This window comes from Pteropus medius, unplaced genomic scaffold (genome assembly GCF_902729225.1).
Source record: "Pteropus medius unplaced genomic scaffold, Ma_sr-lr_union100, whole genome shotgun sequence".
Taxonomy (NCBI): Eukaryota; Metazoa; Chordata; class Mammalia; order Chiroptera; family Pteropodidae; genus Pteropus; species Pteropus medius.
This window is the reverse complement of record NW_024351735.1, coordinates 1,709,976-1,733,493: the sequence shown is the minus strand read 5'-3', so window position 1 is coordinate 1,733,493 and position 23,518 is coordinate 1,709,976. Positions and strand designations below refer to the sequence as shown.

At 32.5% G+C, this 23,518-nt stretch overlaps 1 protein-coding gene and 2 pseudogenes across 1 annotated transcript in view; 1 reads left to right on the top strand and 2 right to left on the bottom strand.

Annotated features, from left to right (window-relative positions):
• Window positions 1-1,268: 1,268 nt before the first annotated feature.
• On the top strand, window positions 1,269-1,388 carry LOC120589111 (uncharacterized; annotated as a pseudogene).
• Window positions 1,389-1,597: 209 nt separating this feature from the next.
• On the bottom strand, window positions 1,598-1,716 carry LOC120589114 (uncharacterized; annotated as a pseudogene).
• A 2,650-nt stretch (window positions 1,717-4,366) lies between these two features.
• The window catches only part of TEX15 (testis expressed 15, meiosis and synapsis associated), a 67,175-nt gene continuing 48,023 nt past the window's right edge, over window positions 4,367-23,518 (bottom strand). Inside the window, exons 8-11 of the mRNA XM_039846436.1 lie at window positions 12,064-19,439; window positions 10,228-10,286; window positions 6,968-8,226; window positions 4,367-4,498 (exon numbers count right to left, since the gene is read on the bottom strand). Of these exons, the coding sequence (XP_039702370.1) occupies window positions 4,458-4,498; window positions 6,968-8,226; window positions 10,228-10,286; window positions 12,064-19,439 (8,735 nt within the window). The 3' untranslated portion in view covers window positions 4,367-4,457. The remainder of the gene's footprint in view (window positions 4,499-6,967; window positions 8,227-10,227; window positions 10,287-12,063; window positions 19,440-23,518) is intronic.

The window sequence follows — 23,518 nt, the reverse complement described above, 5'->3', positions numbered from 1 at the left end:
ACTGTTCTGAAGTTTAGTTTAATTTTGATGTGGTTGTAAGAGGAGGCAAGCACAGCATTTACCTACTCCACCATCTTGACCAGAAGCCAGTCTACATTCACTTCTTAATGTAACTAAATAATTTTAGCCAAAGGACTAGAACGATTTGTATACAAATAAAAGTGATTATTTCTTAATCAACATGCAAAAATCTCATATTACTGTATTGCTCTTTGCACAGTCAAGTTTTTAAAAGGGGATTATGTATTAGGTACACAAGTCGATGTTTAGAGTTAAAAAAAGCAAGTAAAATGTCAAAGGAGAGAGATTTAGGACAGATCTTATATTCTTTTCCAAACAAAAATACTGGAAGATTTTAACTGATGTTCACAAAGATGACTTGAGGTGCAGAAATATCTTAAAGGGTCTTCTGAATGAGTGCATTTATAAATTAAGAAAATAAAACTTCCCTTTATGGGGATGATTAGTTGATGCACACACACATAAATAGCATAACATACTTTCAGCACAAGTCAGATGTTCAATAATTGCTGACTGAATGTAAATACAATCTTTAATTAACTAACACATGGTCAGTTGACCAGACCAGCTTTCCCAAAACATAGATTCTCACATTTTAAAAAAAGAAATGACTCGGTCATAGACCTAAATTATTCTTACCTAATTTTAAAAAAATAGACTTTAAAATGAAAGGAGTTACAACTCCTAAGATAAATGCAGTTTCCCATGACAACAAATTAGAATGCAGTGCATTTTGAGATCACGGGTTCCATAAGATATTTCAAAGGAAACCAGAGGGATTCTTCAATGGTTAGAAGATTCAAAAATAAGATGGTAACAATAAAGCAGACAGTAGAGCTTATATCCTCAAGAAATTAGGATTTATATGCTTACGAAAATTTCCTGTCTTAATCTCTAACAATTCTTTTAAATCTTATTTCCACATTGCATTACTAATCAACAACCCCTTACTTTCTTAGTTTCTTTTCATTAGCAACTGCTAAATAATAATCCGTAGTCACTACTCTTAAAATTGTATTCATTAGAACTAATTTAAAAAATATTTCATAAGAATAATTTAATTTTATTCTTCCATGATCCTATTTTTAGACTGCATGGGTAATTGGGGGTATATCATGACACTCAAAATAATATTGTATGAATTAAACTGTGTCCATAAAAAAAGATTTAATAGTTTTAAAATACCATATATGCCTTAATGTAAGTTATCTTTTCCCTTAAAATTACCCCCATGAAAACAATACGGAGTCTACTGCCATGCTACCCTGAACAAGTCTGATCCCATCTGATCTTGGAAACTAAGCAGGGTTGGGCCTGGTTAGTACTTGGATGGGAGACCACCTAGGAAGACCAGGTGCTCGTAGGTGTAAAATTTTTTTTTTTAAAAATAAGAGATTGTAAACTGACAAGGTCCTTGTAATCTGTGAGGTTAACCAAGGGTTGCCTCACCTAAAAAACAAAACAATATGGGGTTTTACTCTAATTTGAAGACTTAAGTCATTATTATAAGGAATGTCTTTGGGTAAGAAATGACCTCAATCAATTTTGGATATGTACATAGATTTTTTTTTTTTAACACCTACAGCACCCAGTATTCCTTGGTTGTCTCCTGTCCAAGTACTAAGTAGGCTCGACCCTGCTTAGCTTCCGAGATCAGACGAGATCAGGTGCATTCAGGGTGGCATAGCCATAGTGTACACATTTAAAAAGCATAGATCACAAACTTATAAGTGAGGATGATATGCTTTAGAAAACTTTGTCATAGGGCTCAAAAAAGCTCTAATGATGACAAAGATACTGATGTCAAAGATGCATGAGAGGACACTGAAATTGTTCTACAAAAATGAGTTAAAATTAAAAAAAAATTTTAATATACAATGGACATTTAAATATTTCATCTGTATCTCTAAAAGCTTATATATTTAAGTTTACCAAAAAACTTTTCTTTGGCAAATATTGTCATTGGGAAAATGGGGGCATAGCCTTTTATTTGGCTAGATACATAACTCAGGTTTCAGAGGCACTTTTTCAGTATGTTTATTAATGGAAGGCAGAGTGATATAATTAAGATATAAGAATATGAAAGTTAGGTTAACTACCTCTTTAACAAGGCCATCCCTGAACATCTCGGCTTATGTATCATCCAGTCATTCTTTATTTCTTTACTTTGTTTTGTTTTTTACATATCACTTTTCATGATGTGAAATCAACTACAACTCAAATTGAGAACTGCATGAGGCCAGGGACTTTGGCTTGTCCTGTGAAACTCCAGGTAGTAATGACATTTGTAAGGGTGGCAGTGTGGGGGAAGGGAGGAGGTGAAAGCAAAAGCAGCTGAAGTGAAGGAAGTGCCCTATCAGTTTATTTAGTCATCTAATGAAGTCAGTTCTTTGTGGGTTGTTTTCATGTAATGGGTTTGTATAAACCGCAGACCATTGTTTGCTCATTATTCAAGAAACAAAAGGAAAAAAAAAACCTGAAACGAAAATGAATTCAATTTATTCAATTGAATTATTCAAATAATTTTTCTTTAAGTTCCAAAACAATAACATACAAACAAGCAGGATTTTCTTTTGTTTATAATGTTTGCTCTAATTTTAATTCCATTTTTATTTTCAGAATTAAAACACATACATGAAAGGAAAAATACTCTATTTTTTCATGTTTTAAAGAACAGATTTCTAAATTTAACTGAATATTTAGATTTTTTTATTTTCCTTTTTTTGAAGAAATTCACTGATGAAATAAAAACATCACAAATATCAATGGAATCTGAAAATTATTTAAAGAAAGCATCCTTAATTAGAATAATTAAGGTAAACTTTTGGTTTACCGAAAAGGAACATTTTTAATAATAAATTTGTAACATCTTTTTATAACCAAACATCAATCAAATGGCTGAGGCAAAGTTAGTTTTTGAATAACAGCTAATATTATTGCTTTAATGCCTAGTCAGGAGTTCTGATTTTTAATAAAACAACTATATGGATAAAAAATATACATTATCTTGATATTGCTTTAATTATATAGTCTTTTTCAAATTCCTTATTCCTCTCAGTTGCAGTTCTTCGCTTGATTTTCCCCTTTTAAAGTCCTGTTTGTTAGAGAAGAAACCGAAGTATTCTGAATTCTATTCTATTTGGTTAATGTGACCAAAGAAGCTTATCCCAGGTGTCAGTGTTTTTCTAAATTGAAAAATTACTCTACAATAAATATGGCTGAATTACACCCTCTTTGGAGGCTTGTGCTAGATCACATAATTGGTTAACTTAAAGAGTTTGAGAAAACACTGATGGTTAACTATCTGTTTAGATTTAGTCAATGCAAATCTCATCACGTGTTAGAGACCACTAGTAAGTACTTGAAAAAGGCCTTAGTTGTGAGGAACCTTTCTGACTGTGATCTTACAGAAAACAGGTATAGTTGTGGGTGGGCAGAGAGGTTGCTGAAGACCATAGTTACATACTACACCCTAATCTACAATGATAATTTTCAATGCATTTTTTACTTTTGTGAAATGTTGAAAAAGGGGAAAAAAAATCCGCGACCACAGCATTAAAAAACTTATATTTGTGCTGCATTATTTAAATTACTGAAATACCACTACACTAATGGCATAAGCTAAAGACATTATTCCCTATTATTTGCTACAAAATCATTAAAAGCTGTTTAAATTATGAGATGCAAATATAAAAAAAATAATATTGTAAAAAGGGCTCTTATAGAAAAAGGTATTAAATGTGCTTTAATTTTAATACAATGAACTAAAACTGCTTCAAACATAAAAATTTTAATCTCTACTCAAGGATAAACACGGAAAATAAAAAATTGAAATTAAAGGAATTTGTCATATTAGACACAGCAAAATTATAAATTACATAGTATCAAGAATTATAAAATTATTGTTCTAATAACCAATCCAAGTAAAGAAAATCCTATTTTAATCTAAGTCAAATGGCACAACACTGCCATAAACAATGTACCAAAAATATCAGAAACAAAATTCTTATTTTAAAGATTTTAATACTATTGCTTAATCTTAATCATATTAAATGTTACATTTATTCTCCTTATAGAATAAACTCAAAAATCTTTACATAACTGTAATAGCTGTGATAGCAACACTTCAAAAAGTAAATTACAAAAAATACTGTAAATGTTTCTATAGGCTAGGTGGATATTGAAAATAGCCTAGTAAAGAGTTCACTAAAATAACTGCATGGAAATAATTTTGGTATTTCAGATGTCAGAAATTGATTTCCCATTGCATTATATGATATGCTGCTGCATTTAAAATTTTTATGAAGGGCTATATGGTATATATTTCCTACCACATTTACATATATTTAAAATGTTAAAATAAAAAATATATAAGTAAAATAAACTTGGAAAAACTTGCAAATCTCCTTTATTTTTTGGTAAACAGAAGACCATTTTCAATGTCCTGGCTGAAAGGGTTCTTGACGTTGCCATGGAACTGGAAGGAAAAAAAGCACAAAGATTTGAGATAAGTTAATGATGCAGACTAATGGCATCATCGAAAGACCTGATCTGAGTTAGAGCTCAAGAGATCAAAGTTCAGACTGCACATCTGCCCTTTACTAGCCATGGAATCCTGAGAAAGTGATTTAAGGCTCTCCAAGGAGATGCTTCCTCATCTGTAAAAGAACAATAGTATCTAAATCTCTCACAAGTATCTTGTGAGAATTAAATGGAATAAAAAATGTAATGTGCCTAGCACATAGGGTTCATTTAGCCCCTTCTTTTACTTCCATTCATGGTGTTGAACGTGAGCATCATGAACAAAACAGTAGTAAACGGGTCATAGGGATTTTCTTATCTTTAGAAGGATGTAGTTCCTGTAAATGTGCCACTGGATCTCCATGGATTATTTGCACTCACGAAAACTAAAAGATGTGCTTATAGTGCCTCCTAATTTTTAGAGTTACTTTTGGATACTGTAATAAGCAGATATTTGTTTTTACCTTTTATTTTCACTTGACTAATATAACCAAGGAGGTAACAATTCAAATTTTTGAGAATGAAAGATGGACTTGATTCTAGAGATATCTTTTTTAGCATCACAAACAGCTCAATTCTTAAGAACACAAGAAAGCTCTATGAGAATCTTTATAAAACGACTACATTCGAGGTTTCCCATTCCAGAAATTAAAATGTCTACTTTAATATACAGGTTTGCCACATCTATGCTTGGTGTGTTTACCATTACAGCAGCAGCAGCAGTGTATCAAATTAACCCAAAAGGAAAAGCACAGTCATTTACTCCCTCACCCCACCTCCTGCTTCGTTCTCCTCTCCTTTAGAGTTATTTTTCAGGTTCCATTTTTGGTGAAAAATTCCAGTCCAGTTTAAACTCATTTGATGGGCAGGCAGGGAAGGGAATGATACACAGATAATCACAATAGTACACAATTCTCACAAGCCTTATCACATGAGAAATGCACACAGAAAGTACCATGGAAATACCAGAGGAATTGTCACATGGGAGAATAGTAAGACATTCATTGTGGCTTGAATACAAAGGTGGAAGTGGTGGGAGATGAGGCTGTGTATACAGGACTGTGAAGGGTTCCGCATTCCAAGTTAATCTGAATTTTATCCTATAAGTGACAGGGTGCCAGTGACAATTCCAATGCAGAGCTCCTCCTGTGATCAGATTTCTTTTTTTCCCCTTTTTGTGAAACTCCTTTAGGTCATGGGTTATTTCTTTTCTCTTAATTCATTTTAAAATTAGTTGACATACAATGTTATGTTAGTTTTAAGTATACAATATAATGATTAGCCATTTATGTAACTAACGAAGTGATCATCATGACAAGTCTAAGTGACCATCTGTCACCACACACAGTTATTACAACATTATTACCTATATTCCCTATGCTGCCCTGATCATTTTTCTTAATTAGGAATAGAACTATGTTAACAGGCTGCTTCTTGTCAATTTAGACAAATGAATAAATTAATTCAATTAATTTTTTCTACTTATTAATTTTTAAGACAATGTAGGACTGAGAAACAACTTGAATTGAAAAGAAATTCTCTTATATTTCTCTGTTTAAGACACTGAGATTAACTTTATTTACAGTATACTTTACCTCTAGTGGTAGAATATTTGAGTGTTAGCAGGTAACTGCAGTTTTTGCAGAATTATGAATAATTGTTTTAAATTTTGCTTTAACTCTGGTAAAACACATTTCTATTTAATTTTAATATCTATATTCTAATAATAATTTTTACAAATAGACTTATGTTTAAAGGAAAACTTTTCAGGTTCCAGTGCCAAACTACCAAGTTGTTCTATCAACACATCTCAATTAACTTCATTTTCACTTCTGCCAAGAAGATATATTAGAATACAGAGAGAAAGAGAAATTTTGCTTTATCCGATTGAAGTCTCTTTTTCACTCTGGTTTTTGACTTATTTTTTCTCCTCTATTTATCAAAATAATATTTGTTCCCAGTAGGATATCTTAGAAAATACAGAAAAACACTTTCCACACACCCCAAATTTTATCATCCAGAGGCAGACAAGTTAAAATGTTAGTGTACTTCATGTCAATATTTCTATGTATTTCTTTGCTTACATAGGTCAATTTATATGATAGTTTTAAAAACTGTCATTAAAAACTTTTATAAACTCTTCAATGGTTGTATCACATTTCATAGTATGAATTAACTAATTTTCTTAATTATTCCCTAGAGTTGGATTTTGTTATATTAATGATAGTAACAATTCTTTTTATTGCATCTTTAACAACTAGATATCCACTTGGCAATATGATTCAACTCTGATATTTGAACTATTCCACAATCTGCACAGAAAAATGACTGCTATGTATCATCCCTTGTAAATTTCATTTACATAAATATACAAAGACAAAAGCAAAACCTCAATGAAACAAGCATTAAAACTTGTGTAACTCACCATAAGTCCAAGGAACTTCTGGAAGCACACCTGAGTTTGGAGGATAAGGGTATGCAGCTTGTGGTAATGGCTGATAGGAAGCATACTGTGAAAAAGCTGGCTGCTGAAAATTGACAGAAACAGGCGTTCGAGATTGAAAATATCCACTTGCTGGCACAAAGTTATATGCTTGTGGCTGTCCAGCAAAATAACCAAAATATTGAGAGTACAAAAGATTAGAATGTGTATTTTGTATAGTACTTGGAACTGCAGTCAACATCTCAGAAGAAGGTGGCTGTACTTCATACGACGTTACTCCTTGGTAAGTTTGGGTAATGGAATTGCCATTGCTGCTACTGTAATGATAAACACACCAAGCATAGTAAGGATATGAAGTTCCAAATGAATGTGCAGAAGAATTATATACTGGGGTACATGCAGGCTGTGGAAGTTCATTCCAATATGTGGCAGCATTCTGAGTTAGGATTTTTGAATTTTCATTATTCCGTTGCTCATAAAAAGAGCATTCTGCTGTTTGATCAACATTAACAGTTATATTCTCTTCAACAGGTACAGTACTGGGATTCAATGTATCTTTCACATATTTGTCTTCTGACTCAGTTTTTGCAGGTTGTGTTTCATTTATTTGCAGAACAGGAATTTTGTTCTGGATAAATATGGGTTCTGGAGAATTGGTGCATGTAGAATTTTTAATAGATGAATTTAATATTTCGTTATTCTGACTTTCAAAGACAGTGTCATTCATTTCTAAATTGGCATGGATATCTGTCACAAAATGAAAAATAGGCTTTACAAGCACTGATGCATGAGGTAGAAGAGAAGCATCAGTTCCTGGTTTTATGTCTGAGGGACAAGATTTCTCTGCAGGATCTGAAAAATTCTTAAGTAAGTTTTGGGAAGGTGTTTCATCATCTTTTGAAAGTGTGCCATCTATACTTTTTTGGTCACAAATTACAGGAGGACAATCCTTATCACTTTTTGTTTCAGCAGCACTAAAAGTCAGATCTCTTCTCTTTATGCTATTTAAGTTTTCCTGTTGTCCAGTGAAATCTTCTGAAATATCAGATGAAATATTAGTTAAATCTATTTTTCCCTCCAACTTCAACATGCAAGTGTCTTTTAGGTACTTTAAAGGTAAAGATGAGCCAGGTAGTGATCTTTGCATTTCAACCTTTTTTGGAGATACATGGTTTCTTTTCAGATTGTCACATGAACTTGGTCCTATTTCATTTTCACTTCTGGGATGAGATCTTGTGGTCCTATTAGGTTTAACACATATATACGAACAATTTTAAATATACAGTTGCAAAATTTTAGTATAAGTATATATTTGAAATTTTTATTCAAGAGATCTTAAGGATTTACATTTTCTTTCTATTAGCAGTATACAAGTAACATATTCCCCCAGTTTTACTACCTTTGTTTGAATCTAGACATTTTTCCTGCCGAACGTGATATACTCCACATTTCAAATAGATATTTTGGAAATATACAGTGCTGCAATATGCTAAAAAAATTATTTTATGCTTTGGACATTTCCTGATAGGGGCCTTTAGAAAATCTGTAGTATAATTTCTAATTCATATACCTCCAATCCAGAGACAATCTTCTCTACTTGAAACTACCAGATGTGCCCCTCCCCCGAAAAAGGTCATTTTCTGTTATCACAAACTACTAAGATATTTTGTCTGTTCAAAGAATAGGAAAAGCAGACCTCCAAAATCCTTGCCACTTCAATATCCTTGCATTCCTACCTAAATTTAGACAGTCTCAAGTAGGCTGAAGGAAGCATCCATTATGAGAATTTGTAGAGACAAACAGTTAATACAGATCCCTGAGGTAATTATATCGTTATATCTAATCAAATTCTTTTAATTACATATGGTAAAGACCATGTTAAAAAGAAAAAAGTAACCACTCCTCCACAGACAAGAGAAATTAATCTTTAGCTTCAAATTTGTATATTCCACTTATGAAACTAAAAGCCCTTTATTTAACTCAGCTTCCTTAAAAGACTCTTTAATGACATCCTACAGCATCATCCAACCTCATATAATACTTTGACAGAGTTTCCGGAAAGTACAATTTTAACTTTATCACACTTGCCATGTATTTCAGCGATGTTTTGACCTTATAGATTAACAGCTGCCTCTACGGTTTGTTCTTTAGAGGATATTCTTCTAAGATAGCACCTTATATTAACTTATATTATAATGCATCTTCCTGCTAAGTGAGACAAAGTTTGATTCTTTGAGCAGCAAATACCTATACTTAGTTACCAAGACTAAGATGATTATGGAACTGGTTTATGTTATACTTCTAATAGCCCCTTCATCTTTATGTCACTACACAACTATTCAAAGAGTCATATGTGCCAGGAAAAGGATTCTAGAAATGTAGTAAATAAAATGCTGTATTTAAAGAAGCAAAACCAAGTATGACAGAAATGAAGGTGCTTATTTATTTTATTCTATATTACTCATTCACCTTCATAAAATGGAAGACGGAAGAAAAGAAAGTTTATCATAAATTGACAATCTTACAGTTGAATGAAACAAGAGATGGTCAGCAAGTGTAGTGGTGCCACTTCATGTCAAAATGAGAAAAATGTAAATAACGTACCTTTTCATAAAAATAAATTCAGTTTAAAGAGCTAGCCTTTATTTTGAAATCATATTCTTCCTACAGTATGGTGTTAAACCTTTTATGAAACACTGGTTTATTTATAATATGTGTGTTTGTCTATGACTAGTAATATAAGTTGGCAATTTATATCTTTTTAACCAATTTTGAAATGTGACTGTTTTGTAAAGTACACAGTTTTTAAAAAGTCAATCTAATCACTTGTCTAATTCTTCTATGCCCTTTTTAGTAAACCAGTCACTAAGCCCCATCAATTCTTTAATGTCTATCAAATATGAATTTTACTTTTTGTTATGTAAAACATCACTCTTTTCTAAGCCCTGGCTGACTTACTACTTCTTACTGTACTTAGAATCTCCTTACCCTTTACATCATTGACAAAACACATTTCACAGGACACTATCCTTCAATACTTAAAGAATGAAGTTCAAACTCTTTAGACCTTACTTAAGACACTACATAATCTGAAACTTTATTCTCTTTCCTTAGCTTACTCTTGTCCCCTAAGTTACATGCATGATCTAACAGAGGTGCATAAATAAATGTTTTAGTCTTGTTCCTTAATGTGTGCTCAATTTATTTGTTTTTCTTCAGCTAGGGCTGATGGCAACTCCTACCTTGGATGCTTGAATGTTGCCTTTTCTCTGTTGATTTTTGTGACATCTTTCATGTTAACCTATGTTTAAAAGATACAAGGTAAACATACATTGGTGATGGTTTAAAATAAAATATGAATATTTATTATTTTAATATCAGATATTTGCAATTGCTTGTTCTGTCATCATCTAAAATGTACTGTTTAAAACTACAATCACTAATAATCCTTCCCTTCAAAAAGCAGTGACTCTTCTGGACTTTCCATAAGTCATCAATTTTTGGAGACACTTTTTAAAAAAGAAATTTGCAAAATTCTTTTTATTCCCACATTTTTATAACACTGCTCCCCCTTTTATACCTTTTAGTAAACCAGTCACTAAGCCCCATTAAAAGTAATGTCTGTCAAATGAATTTTCCTTTCTTTTTCTGTATAATAGTTTTAAGCCCTAGATGACTTATACTTCTAACTGTACTCAGAATCTCCACCTTTAAATCATTGGGGGGAAAAAACGTATTTCACAGGGCATCATCCCTCAATATATATAAAGTCCAAACTCCTTAGGCCTATATGTAAGACATTTGATAATCTGAAACAATGTTCATCTCCATCCTTAGCTTACTCTTGTCCACTAAGTTTCATTTTTGTTCCAGGCTTAATTTTAAACTCATTTCTCAAAAAAGGTCAAAAAGCATTGTGTCCTTACTCATATTTTATTTTCTGTAACTTAGATACCCTCCTTCATTCTTACATTCATCAATAATGTTTTTTTTCCTACAGAGCAAAGCTTTGGTTTGTGTTCTTCCATGAAATCAACAAATAAACCTTTTCTAATATTTTCTGGCTTTTCTTCTCACTATTTACAACACCTTTTTAGTATTACCCTCATTTCACTCAAAGTGGAGTACACAACTTGTGTTCTTGTTGTGCTTTGGAAATATGTTTATAAACTGGTAGTTTAAGCATTTTCCTATAAATGCAGTATAATAAATTAGTTTCCTACTCTCTAAAACTAGTTTAAACTAATGGATACAACCAGAGTAAGCTGAGAAAGAATCCTACTTTTCATTTTGCATATAGGTTTTTCTTTCTTTACTTCTAAACTGAGAAATCCTTAAAAAGTAAGGGCAACTGTCAGAATGGGCTCTGGAGTCACACCGCCTGGTTTTACATCTGGGCTCTCCCATTACTAACTCTGTGACCTTGGGAAAGTTATTTAACCTTTCTATGTCTCATTTTCCAGACCTTTAAATAAGACAATTATAGTGCCTATATCATCGGTCTTTTGAAAATAAAAAGAATATCTGTGCAATTATTACAACAGTGCCAAGCACACAATAAATGCTGTATAAATTTTCTTAAAATGTGTTTACGTAGGACTTCTTCTAACTCTTTCATAATCATCTATTTAAAAATATCTGTTCTATTTTCCCTTGTAGATGATAATGGTCAAAAACAAAGGCTCTATTAGCCAGTTTTTAATACTTGCTATGTTAAGTATAGCTTTGTTATATAGAAGCTATTCAACAAATACTTGGTCATTCACTTAACTCACATTCATAATATTGGACCTTCCCTTAACAAGTCATTAAAATTCACATCCTTCCAAGAAATAGTTTCTAAGTTAAATAATTTAGTTTGTAAATTTAAAAGACATTTGCAAGGCATCTCTCATATAATCATTTATATCTTAATAGATAATATAAATTGTTGAATCCAATACTTTAGTAAATTGATTTTGCAAGGCAATATTTAAAGCGTTCTCGATTTTTACCATTCTGCAAATTACTTATTTGCTTAGACTAGACTTGTTCTCAAAAAGACTACTACATAGGTTTCGTTTTGAAACATTCATTACCTTTTGTTTTTTACAGCTGGAAACAGTAGTGCTTTTCTCTTGTTTCTGAGAGTCCTTACATTTGTCTAAAGTAATAGGTCGTTTTTTAGAAGAATTTGAAACATTTTTCATAACACACTCTGAAGTTGAGGCTACCTTCATACAAGTACTGGATTTACTGATATTCTTCCTAGGTTTTACAGGAATATTCACTTTTTCTTTTCTCTTCAGACCATTAGTCTTCTTTCTATTATGCAGTATTTGGCATAGGATAAAGGAAACGGTTAATTCAGCATTTTTAGCACATATTATCTTCATATGTTCAATAGTTTTCATGACTTTCATAACATGGGCCATTTTCCCTAAATCTTTCCGAGGGGAAGCCGTTAAATTTTTGAGCAACGTAGAAAACTGACTGTAGTTATATTCTAACTCCATCACAGTGCTTCCGTAATTTATGGATGCTATATATGGCACAAAGTCAATATATGTGGAAACTGAATACTTAGACTTCTTTAGAAGTTTTTTTATTTCTGAAAGTTCTTCCAGTTCTCTTGAGAACAAATGAAGAGCATATGAGCAATTAACAACTTCATTATATTTGCAGGTAATATCCAAATCTTTCTTACATTCAGAAATAGCAGTCTCTATCACTTTCCAAAGACAATCTTTTGAGTTATCTTTAAGAAATGAAAAGGAAGCCATTTTTTCTTGGCATTGAACCAGATCAGGAAGAAGTGACAAATCAAACCAAAGCATACCTCGAAATCTCTGTTTGTCTAGTTTCTTTGCCATTGAGTTTTTAAGAAAATGCATTGTTTCAGAGAGCATGGCAATTTCAATATAAGTTTCAATAGCTTCAGGTTTTAAAATTACAGCATCGTGGTTGTGACTTTTTACCACATCCAAAACGTTTTCTTCTGTGATGAAAATATTATCTAAGTTATCTTCTTGCAGCACATGAAAGTACTTTTTTAAATTTTCTAAGTGATCAGCACACTTCAAAGTGAGTTCTTGTAATTTTTCAAAGTCTGCAAATTCAGCTTGATCCAACATTTCACTAATACAACAAATATCTGGGTGCGAAAGCAACATATTGTTAAATCTACAGTTTTCTATGCTAATTGTTGCTTTGTTTATTAGATCATTTGACTTTCTGGAAGCAATCACAGTATTCTCAAGTCCAATGTTGGAAACTTGTTCACTGCTTAAATCTTTAGACAATGTATCACATATCTTTTGCAGCTTAGAAAAAGAATGTTGATTCATTCTGAGTAGTGTTTCTTTGTTCTTCTGTCCTGAGCATTTTTTGTTGAAAGACTGTCTCTTCTCTTTCCAAACAAGACTTTTCGCAGCATCAAAAAAGATATGTTCCAGACCATAAAGAGATATTTTAATACCTATTGCCTCACTGCTCTTGATAAAATTAACTTTTGAGGAGATCATTTCAATGATAATCCACAGATGGTCTTGTTTTCCTGGACAGGAATCAACTTTAGGAGACTGCCCATACATACTGATCAACTTTAAAGTGCTTTTTCTTAAGGTTTCTAGGTCTCCTAAACTATCTCCAAAGTTAACTCCACAGGTAAATGGAACAGAAAGAGAAAAGTCAAAGCAATCATAACAATGCTTCAATATTGCCTCACATTCATTAATCTGTCGTTTGTATTTTAAGACTGCATAGTATGAACGGTTTTCCCTTTTGGTTTCTTCAAACAGTTCAATTAATTGATCATGATAGTTCTGTAACTCACAGAATGCATTATATTTTAACCTTCCTTGAAAAGCAGGATAGAAATTGGATTGTTGTTGAAATCCACGTGGCTTGCCAAGCAGCTCACTGTACAATGTCTCATCATACCAAAGCAGGCTTCGGAATGTGGGTTCACCTCTTAAGAGCCTTTTTTTGTTTTCAATGAATTGGACAGTTTCCATCATCATTTGGAGTTCTACCAAGGAGTCAACAGCGCACGGTTTTAATATGTGTTTGCAATTATTCCACACGTTTTGTTCTACCAACAGTTCTCTTGAAATCAAGATTTGTTCAAGTGGACATTCTTGCTTTCTTTCAAAAGTTCCAACAAATAAAGGGAGAATGTTTTGACAAACCTTGGTTTCTTCCTGTAGACTCTGCAAAGATGATGCTTCATCTGCCCTCCTCAAAATTTGATCTAGCCTACCTATAAGACCCAAATGATTAGCTGAGCAATGTTTTTCTTTTAATTCATTCGTGTATAATGTAGGCTTCTTTTGAGGAGTAGTGACTTTGGAGTTTTCAGAGTGAGCATATGAAACAGGCATATGATTCATTCCTATAATGTCTGGTTTGGAATTACAGGCTATTTCTGAATGTAAGGTGGAGTGAGACTGAGAGCCATTACTAACTTTAACTCTCCCCTTTTTCTCTCTTTTGTTAAGCTGATTAGAAACTGTGTTATTCAAAGAGATTGCCTCAGTACTATTTTTAATGCTTAGGTGAGAATCAATCAAGTTATTTTTAACTGTTTTCTCACTTAAGTAACTCGCTTCTAAAATCTTATTCTTTTGATTTCTGTAGTCAGTCTTAACAGTTGATCCTTCAGTCATGCTTTTTTTGTGAACTGAATCTTTTGCTTTTTCTGGTTGTTTAACTTTCCTCGTTTTTCTGTCCTGAATGTTTTTCTTTGCAATACATTTTTTGGAAGAACTCTTTACATTACCTTTCAAGAGCAGAGAACTATCGCTGGAGGACAGTCTTTTCATTACATTTTTCCTATGACTTTTACTTTCTTCAGTTATTGGTATGAAATCCAAATCAGAATTCTCAATAACATTTGTTTCATTCCCATCTACATGGAAACAACTACTTGGAGAGGACTGTTCTGTCTTAAGAAGCTCCTGCTCCTTTCCACCACATCCTTGCTGACAGTGTGGTACATTGGTGGATGCTGCAAAAGAATCTACAGCAAAACTTCTCTGTTTCTCCAAATAAGATTTCGAAGATTCTCCCTCACTATCTGTCATTGGAGCAGTTGACAACAATTGAGGAATACTGTAACACTTTTTGCTTGTCACTGGAGTTAGATTTAATGGGTCCATAAGGATGCTTCCTGTAATAGCGCCTGGTTTGGAGCTCTCATTAGGAGCTGTCCATTTTTCTGCAGGAAGATCTACTTCCAGGTTTCTTTTATAACCAGATAAAATAAGGTTATCTGGTTTGTAGATATCAACGTTTAAAAAGTGCTTCACATTTGATTCTAAGACTGAAATAACTATGTCAGTTTTCACCTCTGTGTGAGCTATACAAGCTGCATCATAATTTTTGTCTGTGCTAAAACTTAAATTGTTTTCATTTATGCATCTTAAAGATACTGAATTACTTTTATTTATTATTTCAGTAGCCTCAACATTGTCTTTTATTGCATCTTCATTATGTTCTGAATGGTTCTCAAGCTTTTCATATTTACTAATGTTAGACAAAGACTTTATGTCAATTTGATTTTCTTTTTCGGTTAGTTTCTCATCTGGGCAGTCTGGGGAAAAGAGGCACCCAATGTTTCCAGAAGAGGGTTGAAGTTCAGATGATCTTGGATTTCTCTTACTGCTTGTGTCATAAGCCAACTGACTTGTACTTTGGGATGAGGAGCACAGGGATAACTGTGACTCAGGGTATTCTTGATCACAAAATTCTGTCACGTGAATAGTGGTGTGACTTCTTGAGACACTGCTGGACACATTTTTCTTAGAAAAGCACTTTGTTATTCTCTCTCCATTTGTTTTGTAAGTCTTGTACTTTGATACATGAGTTAATGATTTATCAACTTCAAATTCCAAAGCTCTTTTCTCTCCAGGTTTGTCATTTTTTCTTTTTGACAAAAAATGCTTAGTGGAATAATATCTTCTTTCAGAAAAAGAACTATAACCTTGAAGGTCACAACTTTCCCAGAAATTATTGCATATTATTGCATATGCTTTTGGTAATGGGCTCTTTCTTTTTTCTCCCACTTTAGCTATAAGCTGCAAAGACGTGTGAACTCTTCTATGAGCTTTTTTTAAGTGAAGAACAGCTCTGTCAAGTTTTTTGGAAAGACGTTTGCTTTTACATAAAGATGCTTCACTGTTTAGAATATCCAAAACACTCCTAATGTGTTTTTCTGACCTTGAAAAGGTTTTAATTCGTCCTTCAGATAATGAAGAAAAACATTCAAATGCGTCTTGACTGGTTAGCCTCCTCCTCTTTTCACAAATTTCATGATGTCTTAGGTCATTACGTGGTATGTTCTGGTCCCTTAAAGGTGCATGTGGCTTTCTTTTGCTAATTCTTGATTCTGTGTCCTTTTTACTTCTAGTATCATTATAATCAGTTTTTGACTCTGTAAGGGGATATATGCTTTTGTTACTTATTGTTGTGGCATTAGAAGATTCAGTAAGCAAAGTTCCACTGTTTTGTTCTTCAGGCATGTGATTCATGTGTGTATTATGACTCAAGTCGAAAGAAAGTGAGATTTCTGACTTATTCACTAGTCTCGATTCTTGCCTTATATTACCAAATTCATCTTCACAAGGATAATCTGAATTTTCACCAGAACACTGGGAATAAATTTCAAATCCTGGAACTTTCTCCTCCTCATTTATTTCTGTTTTTCTGGCTTCAGCTACATATTTATCAAAATTATCTTTCATTGCAAGGGATTTAATAGTGGCACTGAATTCTGGCATAACTATGTTAGTAATTCTAACTTGTAGATCTGGAAGTAAAATTGGGGTGAAGAACTCTGTTTTGTTTTTTTGTATAGAGGGATAAAAACAATTACTTTCCTCAGAGTAATGCTGATCACTGTTCTCTCTTCTTGTGGTGCTTTTCAAAACTTCCTTCTCCCCATTATTGCTTTCTAAAAGACCTTCCCAATCAATACGAGACTTCAGAGCCTCATATGAGGCCCTAAATTCTTCATATAGTGTATTTCCATGGCTATGAGTATCCTGTCGAAACAGAAAAGCATCATCACACTGTTCTGATCCTACTTCAATCTCATTTTCCAATTCAAAACTTTGAAGAACTAAGTTGTCACTTAATGAATGATGAAAAGACTCATTTAATTTATTTTTATCTATATCCATTTCACAATCAGAAACCCTGTGTTTTACTAACAAATGGAAATCTGGAATCTCAGAAGAACAAGTTTCTTTAAACTGGTATCTCTGGTATTCATGATTTGTGTCTGAGGGCACTATAGTACCAGTTATCTGGACTACAGCATTTGAGTCTACATGCACTGAAGAACCTGCAATTTTGGGAAATATGGAAGCCAAAGGCTTTATATTCCTTCTGGTATTTTGAGTTTCTTCTTGTTTTATGGCAGTGATAGTATCTTCAGTTTCTAATAATGCAGTTTCTGGTGATGCATATTTTTTCCAAGTCAGATTAAACATGGTAGAAAATTCTTCAGAACTCAGAAATTCTACACTATTGTAATTTGTATTCTCCCTCCTTTCATCCATATTGGTGAAATTTTTGTTTGTATGAAAACTTTGCTCCTCATTTCTGCATATATTTGCTATGTTGTTTTCTGTAGATGAAACAGTATCTTTTTCTTTAACCTCATTTTGGTTTTCGTTATTATTTCTTTGTTCTCTGAAATCAGTATTCAGGTGTATATCATTATTCAACTGTGCATAACAGAACAGAGTATGATCTTGACCTTTATCATCAATTTGAGGGGTTCCTTTGCTGTCTCTCTGAATGTTCTCAAATGACACTGGATCATTTTCATTTTTCCTATGGACACACATATTTTCTCTAGCTATGTTGCAATTTGAATTGTCATGAGCTATTTTAATGTCATGAGATGAAGTAACTGTACCAAGGGGCAATTCTTTGGTTTGGAGAATGTCTTTTGCTTCCTGGAAAGCATCAGTTACAATGCTAACACAGTTCTTCTGATTTGGTTTTTCCAATTTCTGTTCCATTAGTTTCTGAGAAATGGTAAAACTTGTATGAATGTTACCTTCATATGCCAAAGAGTATTGAGGGTGCTTTTGTGAAAGGCTCTCCACTCTTGCAGTAGGATTACTTTGTAATTCCAATGCGAGACAATCTAACTCATACTTTTCCTTTGTAGTAGATGCGGAAGGTTTTGATATTTCTAAATCCCGAGTGATTAATATTTGATCGTAGTCTTTCTCAAAAGAATGAAGACTCTCATCCTCTTCGTATTCTTGGTGCAAAGAAATGTAACCATCTACTGGACTGGTTTTTGTTTCATTAGCACAATAATTATGAATTTCTTTCCACAAATTTTGCTCTCTTCCACATCTGGAATTGTCTTCTGGGCCAGTGAAGCTTCTCACCTTTCCAATATTTTGAATGTACTCAGGTATGCTTTCTTTCCCTTGGAATGAAAAAACTGTAGACATCTGGTGACCAGTCTGATATATAGTTTTTAAATTAGAAGACTGTGATTCCTGAGAAATGTGACTATTATACCCTTTTTTACAAGTATTCACTGATTTATAAGAGTTAAATGGCTCACTATTTTGTTCCATTAAAAGTGGGATGTTGATTCTCTGTTGAGATCGCTGGGCTTGTTCCTCACTGTGTTTTTGGTTTTCATCTTCTGAAATGACATTTGACAGACACATTGGAAATGGAAAATTGTCTTGGCCCTGACAATGTCCTTCCATGGTAATTTTATTGGAAGTTGTATAATCACAGTTCTTAGAGCCCATTTTGTGAGTCTGAGATTGTGAATCATCAAAAGAAATTTTGAAGCAAGAGGTATCCAAACAATTCCTAAGAATAGCATGGTCACCAGGCATGACTTCAGATGAGGAGGCAGAATTAGTTGGCATAGACAGGTTTATTTCTGGATTAACAAAATCTAAACTCTTCCCAAATGGCAAAAGCTCATTTAAAGCTGTCATATTATGTTTTCTCATGCTTTCTTCTCTCCTCATCAGTCTTGGGTCTTTGATGAGTTTTGAAGTAATAACTGTGCTCGAGCCAGCATTATTATAAAGGGGAAAAGCACCAGAAAGACTACTTAAAACATTTTTAAGATGCGTCCAATTTAACAAGAGATCATCACTAATACTTTCTCTGGTATCACTGGGAATAAGTGAAAGACCTGAATCATATGCATGTACTTGAGAAGTGTCTCTACATTCTGTTAAATTGTAATCCATGTGTCCACTGCATGTTTCAAGTGCAGAAATGTTCCCACTTTGCACATTTCCATAGGAATTAGAAATATTTGAGCTGGAAGGATTTATCTCTAAATTTAGTGCATTGCATGAACAGTTTTCCTGAACAAATGGATCTACAGGTTTCCTGAAATGCTCAAAGATGACTGTAGCATCTTTTCCTTTTCCAATCCTTTTGGCCACTGTACAGTTATTCAGAGAGCATGTTCTTTCTGTGGAAATAATAAGAAAATAAGAAAAAAATAGGAAGAAAAAGTACTTCTACATACAACTCTATTAATACAAGTAAACTATGTCATGAGTGATTTTAACTGAAAATTCATCAAATATCCTAGATGAATAGAGAATGTTCTCAGCAGAAAAAATGAGGAGAGAAGAGGATGAATTACAAACCAATACCGTGTAAATGATGGAGCATGAAACTCTGTCCTGGAGACTTTACTAAAGAAAGTATTTGCCATAAAAAAACTTGGATTCTGTCAAATATTAAGAAACAGAAAAATTAAATAGTAATAAAAATGTTGATCATAGGCTAGGTACTTCTCATATTAATTTCCTATATTCAAATATTTAACAATAGAATCTACATGTTAATAGGTAAAATTGTCTCCCTCTAACTACTGTTACCTTGCTTTTTCCCCCTCTATTGCTGGAGAACAAAAAACTGAAAAGAAAGAGAAATGATGTGGAGAAGTAGGAGAGAAAAAGATCAAAAGGTTCCACAAAATCCTTCCTAGCAGCCAAAGCAAACCACTACCCCTGCTGCACAGTGAAACAAATATTCCTGCAAATAGTATATGTAAATAAAACACAGAAAATAAAAGCAAATTTTCTTTTATAATTCATAAAAATGTATTCTTAAAATTTCAGAAATAACTTCATGTTATAACAAAGGGACTTATCAAAATGCATATTTAGCAAGTATTCAGAAAGTATTCATAGCTAAGAACACCATAAAACACCTTTATTAAAACAGAAATTAATGATGAGAAATTGCTTGTGAGATTTATGACATACATAAAGTTATAATCACATTACCGGGAAGTACTATAAAAGTTCTTTTTCACAATACATTAAAAGACCACTAGGAAGTACCATGACGTTTTTTCCCCCATAATACAGTAAAAGATTGATTTGTTGAAGATTTTTAAATTCTATAACCATTTGTGATTATATTTTTTAATCTCAGTAAGCTATAGTATAAATATGACCACAAATAGAGATGTAGTTCTTGAGAGGGAGCTATAGTAAACAGAAAAATGAAAGGTAGATTCAGATACCTCCTTATACAAAAATAAAGTAAAATTCATTGTTAATAAATAAAAACCATAAAAATATTAGAAGGAAATATGGAGGAATAGTTTTATAATCTTGGGATAGGAAAGTACTTTTTAAGCATGACTAGAAAGCAGAAAACCAAAAATTAAAAAATGATGGCAGTTACATATAAATTAAATATTTTAATAGCCAAAATACACAATCAACGAAACTCAATAAACTGAAAGAAAGTATATTTCGAATGAGACAACTTAGTACATCACTAGATATGTTAGAATACATAAAGAGTATATAGGAACATTCAAAAGATTAATAAAAAGAACACAATAGAAAAGTGGACAAAGTATATGAACAAAAGAATCACAGATTAAATGAAAACTGTCAGCAAACAAAAAGATGTTCAATCCCACTAAATAAACAATATGATTCATATTTAAAATTTTTTAATTGGCAAAGATTTGGGAGGATAATTAATACTCTGCATATGTAAGCACTCCTTCATACTGTTTATGGGAGTATAAATTGGTACTAATTTCCTGGGAAAGAAAATCTACAGTAGTCATCAAAATATAATGTATAATCATCTATACCCAGCACTTTTACTTGCATTAATACCTTTGATATATGTACAAGAATTTTTAGTACAGTAATTCAAGACAGCTGAAAGCTAGAAACTTATCAATATGGGACTAGTTAAATAAATATGACATATCAATCATTATAAAAGTACCATGTATACATGCTATAAAAAAATGCCCTAGAAAAAGAATGTTATGTAGTTATTACAAAAATTAAAGGCAAACCAACATGGGAAGAGAAACCTAATCACTTAAATTTATTTAATAATCTCAAATTTCATGAATATATGGTAAATGCATATTAACATATAATGTGGATGACTTATAAAGTACTTAGTGTGGCTGCCAAGGACGGTTTTTCTAAGTGCCTTATGTTTATTCACTCATTTAATCTTTATAACATTTCCATTTTATTGATGAGGAAGTGAAGTTAAGAGTGACTTGCCTAGGATCACAGTTTATAGGCAACAGAACCTTAATCACTATGTTACGTTGTTTAAAACAAAGTCGTTTTAAATTTATTATTTTGGGCATTTTCATTAAATAATACATGAAAAGTGGAGAACCCAACATCTTCAACAATATAAGAAGTTGTAACAAGATGACATTTCAATTAACAAAGCAAACTAATAAAGTCATGAGCATATATATTCTGTGGTGATGGAAATGTTCTTTATATCAGTGCTATCCAATACAGTAGCCAACAGATAAATGTGGTTACTGAGCACTTGAAATATGCCTGGTGTAACTGAGAAATTAAAATTTTAATTTAATTTGATTTTAACTAACTTAAATTTAAGTAGTCACATATAACTAACGGTTACTGTACAGGACGGCATAGGTCTACAGTACTCTAGAGGAAGATGATTGTGATGACCAATGCATGTGGCCTTGACTATGGGCATAATATTGGTATTCCTCAAAGTTTATCATGCTGACAGGCATCATCCTTGGATTAAAGTAATAAAGCAAGACTATGGATGGGCTGAAGTAGAAGTGGAGGAAAGGTCCTTATCTAATGTCTCAATTTTAAGCCTTCCAACAGAGGGATAATGTAGATAAGAATAACCAGGCAGATCAAACAGAAATTTGAGCAAATTTAATCAACTAGACCTGATAGACATCTGTAGAACACACTACCCAACAACAGCAAAATATCCATTCTTCTTAAGTGCACATTGAACATTCTCCAGGACAGACCATTTGTTAGGCTACAAAATAAATCTCAATAAATTAAAAGAATAGAATAATACAAATTATGCTCTCCAACCACAATAGAATGAAATAAGAAATCAACAGCAGGAAATTTGGGAAGTTTACAAATACATAGAGGTTGAACTACATACTTCTAAAGAACTAATGGGTCAATTAAGAAATCAAAAGAGAAAATTAGAAAATACTTTGAGCTGAATGACAATGCAGATACAATATACCAAAACTTATGGGATATAGCTAAAACAGTACTTACAGTGAAATTTATAGCTGTAAATGCATGTATTATCAAAGAAAGATTTCAAATCAATGACCTAACCTTCCACCTTAAGATAGCAGAAAGAGAAGAACAAACTAAACCTAAAGCAAATAGAAAATAATAGCAAGAGTAATAAAATAGAGAATAAAAAAATAGGGAGGAAAAAAACCCCAATGAGTCTAAAGTTGGTTCTTTAAAAAGATCAACAAAATTGACATACCGACCAAGAAAAAAACAGAGAAGACTCAAATCAGTAGAATCACAAATTAGAGAGAGGATGTTACTACTGACCTTATAGAAATAAAAAGTACTATAAAGAAATACTATGAATAATGGTATGCCAATAAATTAGATAGGTTAGATGAAATGGGCAAATTCCTACAAAGACAAAACCAACAAAACTGAAGAAGAAAGATAAAATCTGAATGGGCCTACAGTAAATGAAGAAACTAAATTAGTAAAAAAAAAATTTTTTTAAACTTCCCACAAAAAAAAGCCCAGCCTCAAATGGCATCACTTGTGAAGTCTATCAAGTATTTAAAGAAGAATTAATGCCAATTCTTCACGAATTCTTCCTAAAACAATGGAAGAGAAGGAATCACTTCCCAACTATCTTAAGAGACCAGTACTACTCTCACACCAAAATCAAAGACATCACAAGAAATCTACAGGTCAATATCTCTTATGAATATGGACATAAAAGTCAACAAATTAGTAGTAAACTGATTCCAGCAACATAGAAAATGAATTGTATACCAAGGCTAAATGGGATTTATCTCAAGAATGTAAGGTTTGCTTTACATCTGAAAATCAGTGTGATATACCACAGTAACAGAGTGAAAATAAAAACAACACGATGACCTCAATAAGACACACCAAAAACATTTGACAAAATCTTTCACAATAAAAACACTCAAAGACCTAGGCATAGAAGGGAACTTACTTAACATGATAAAAGACATCA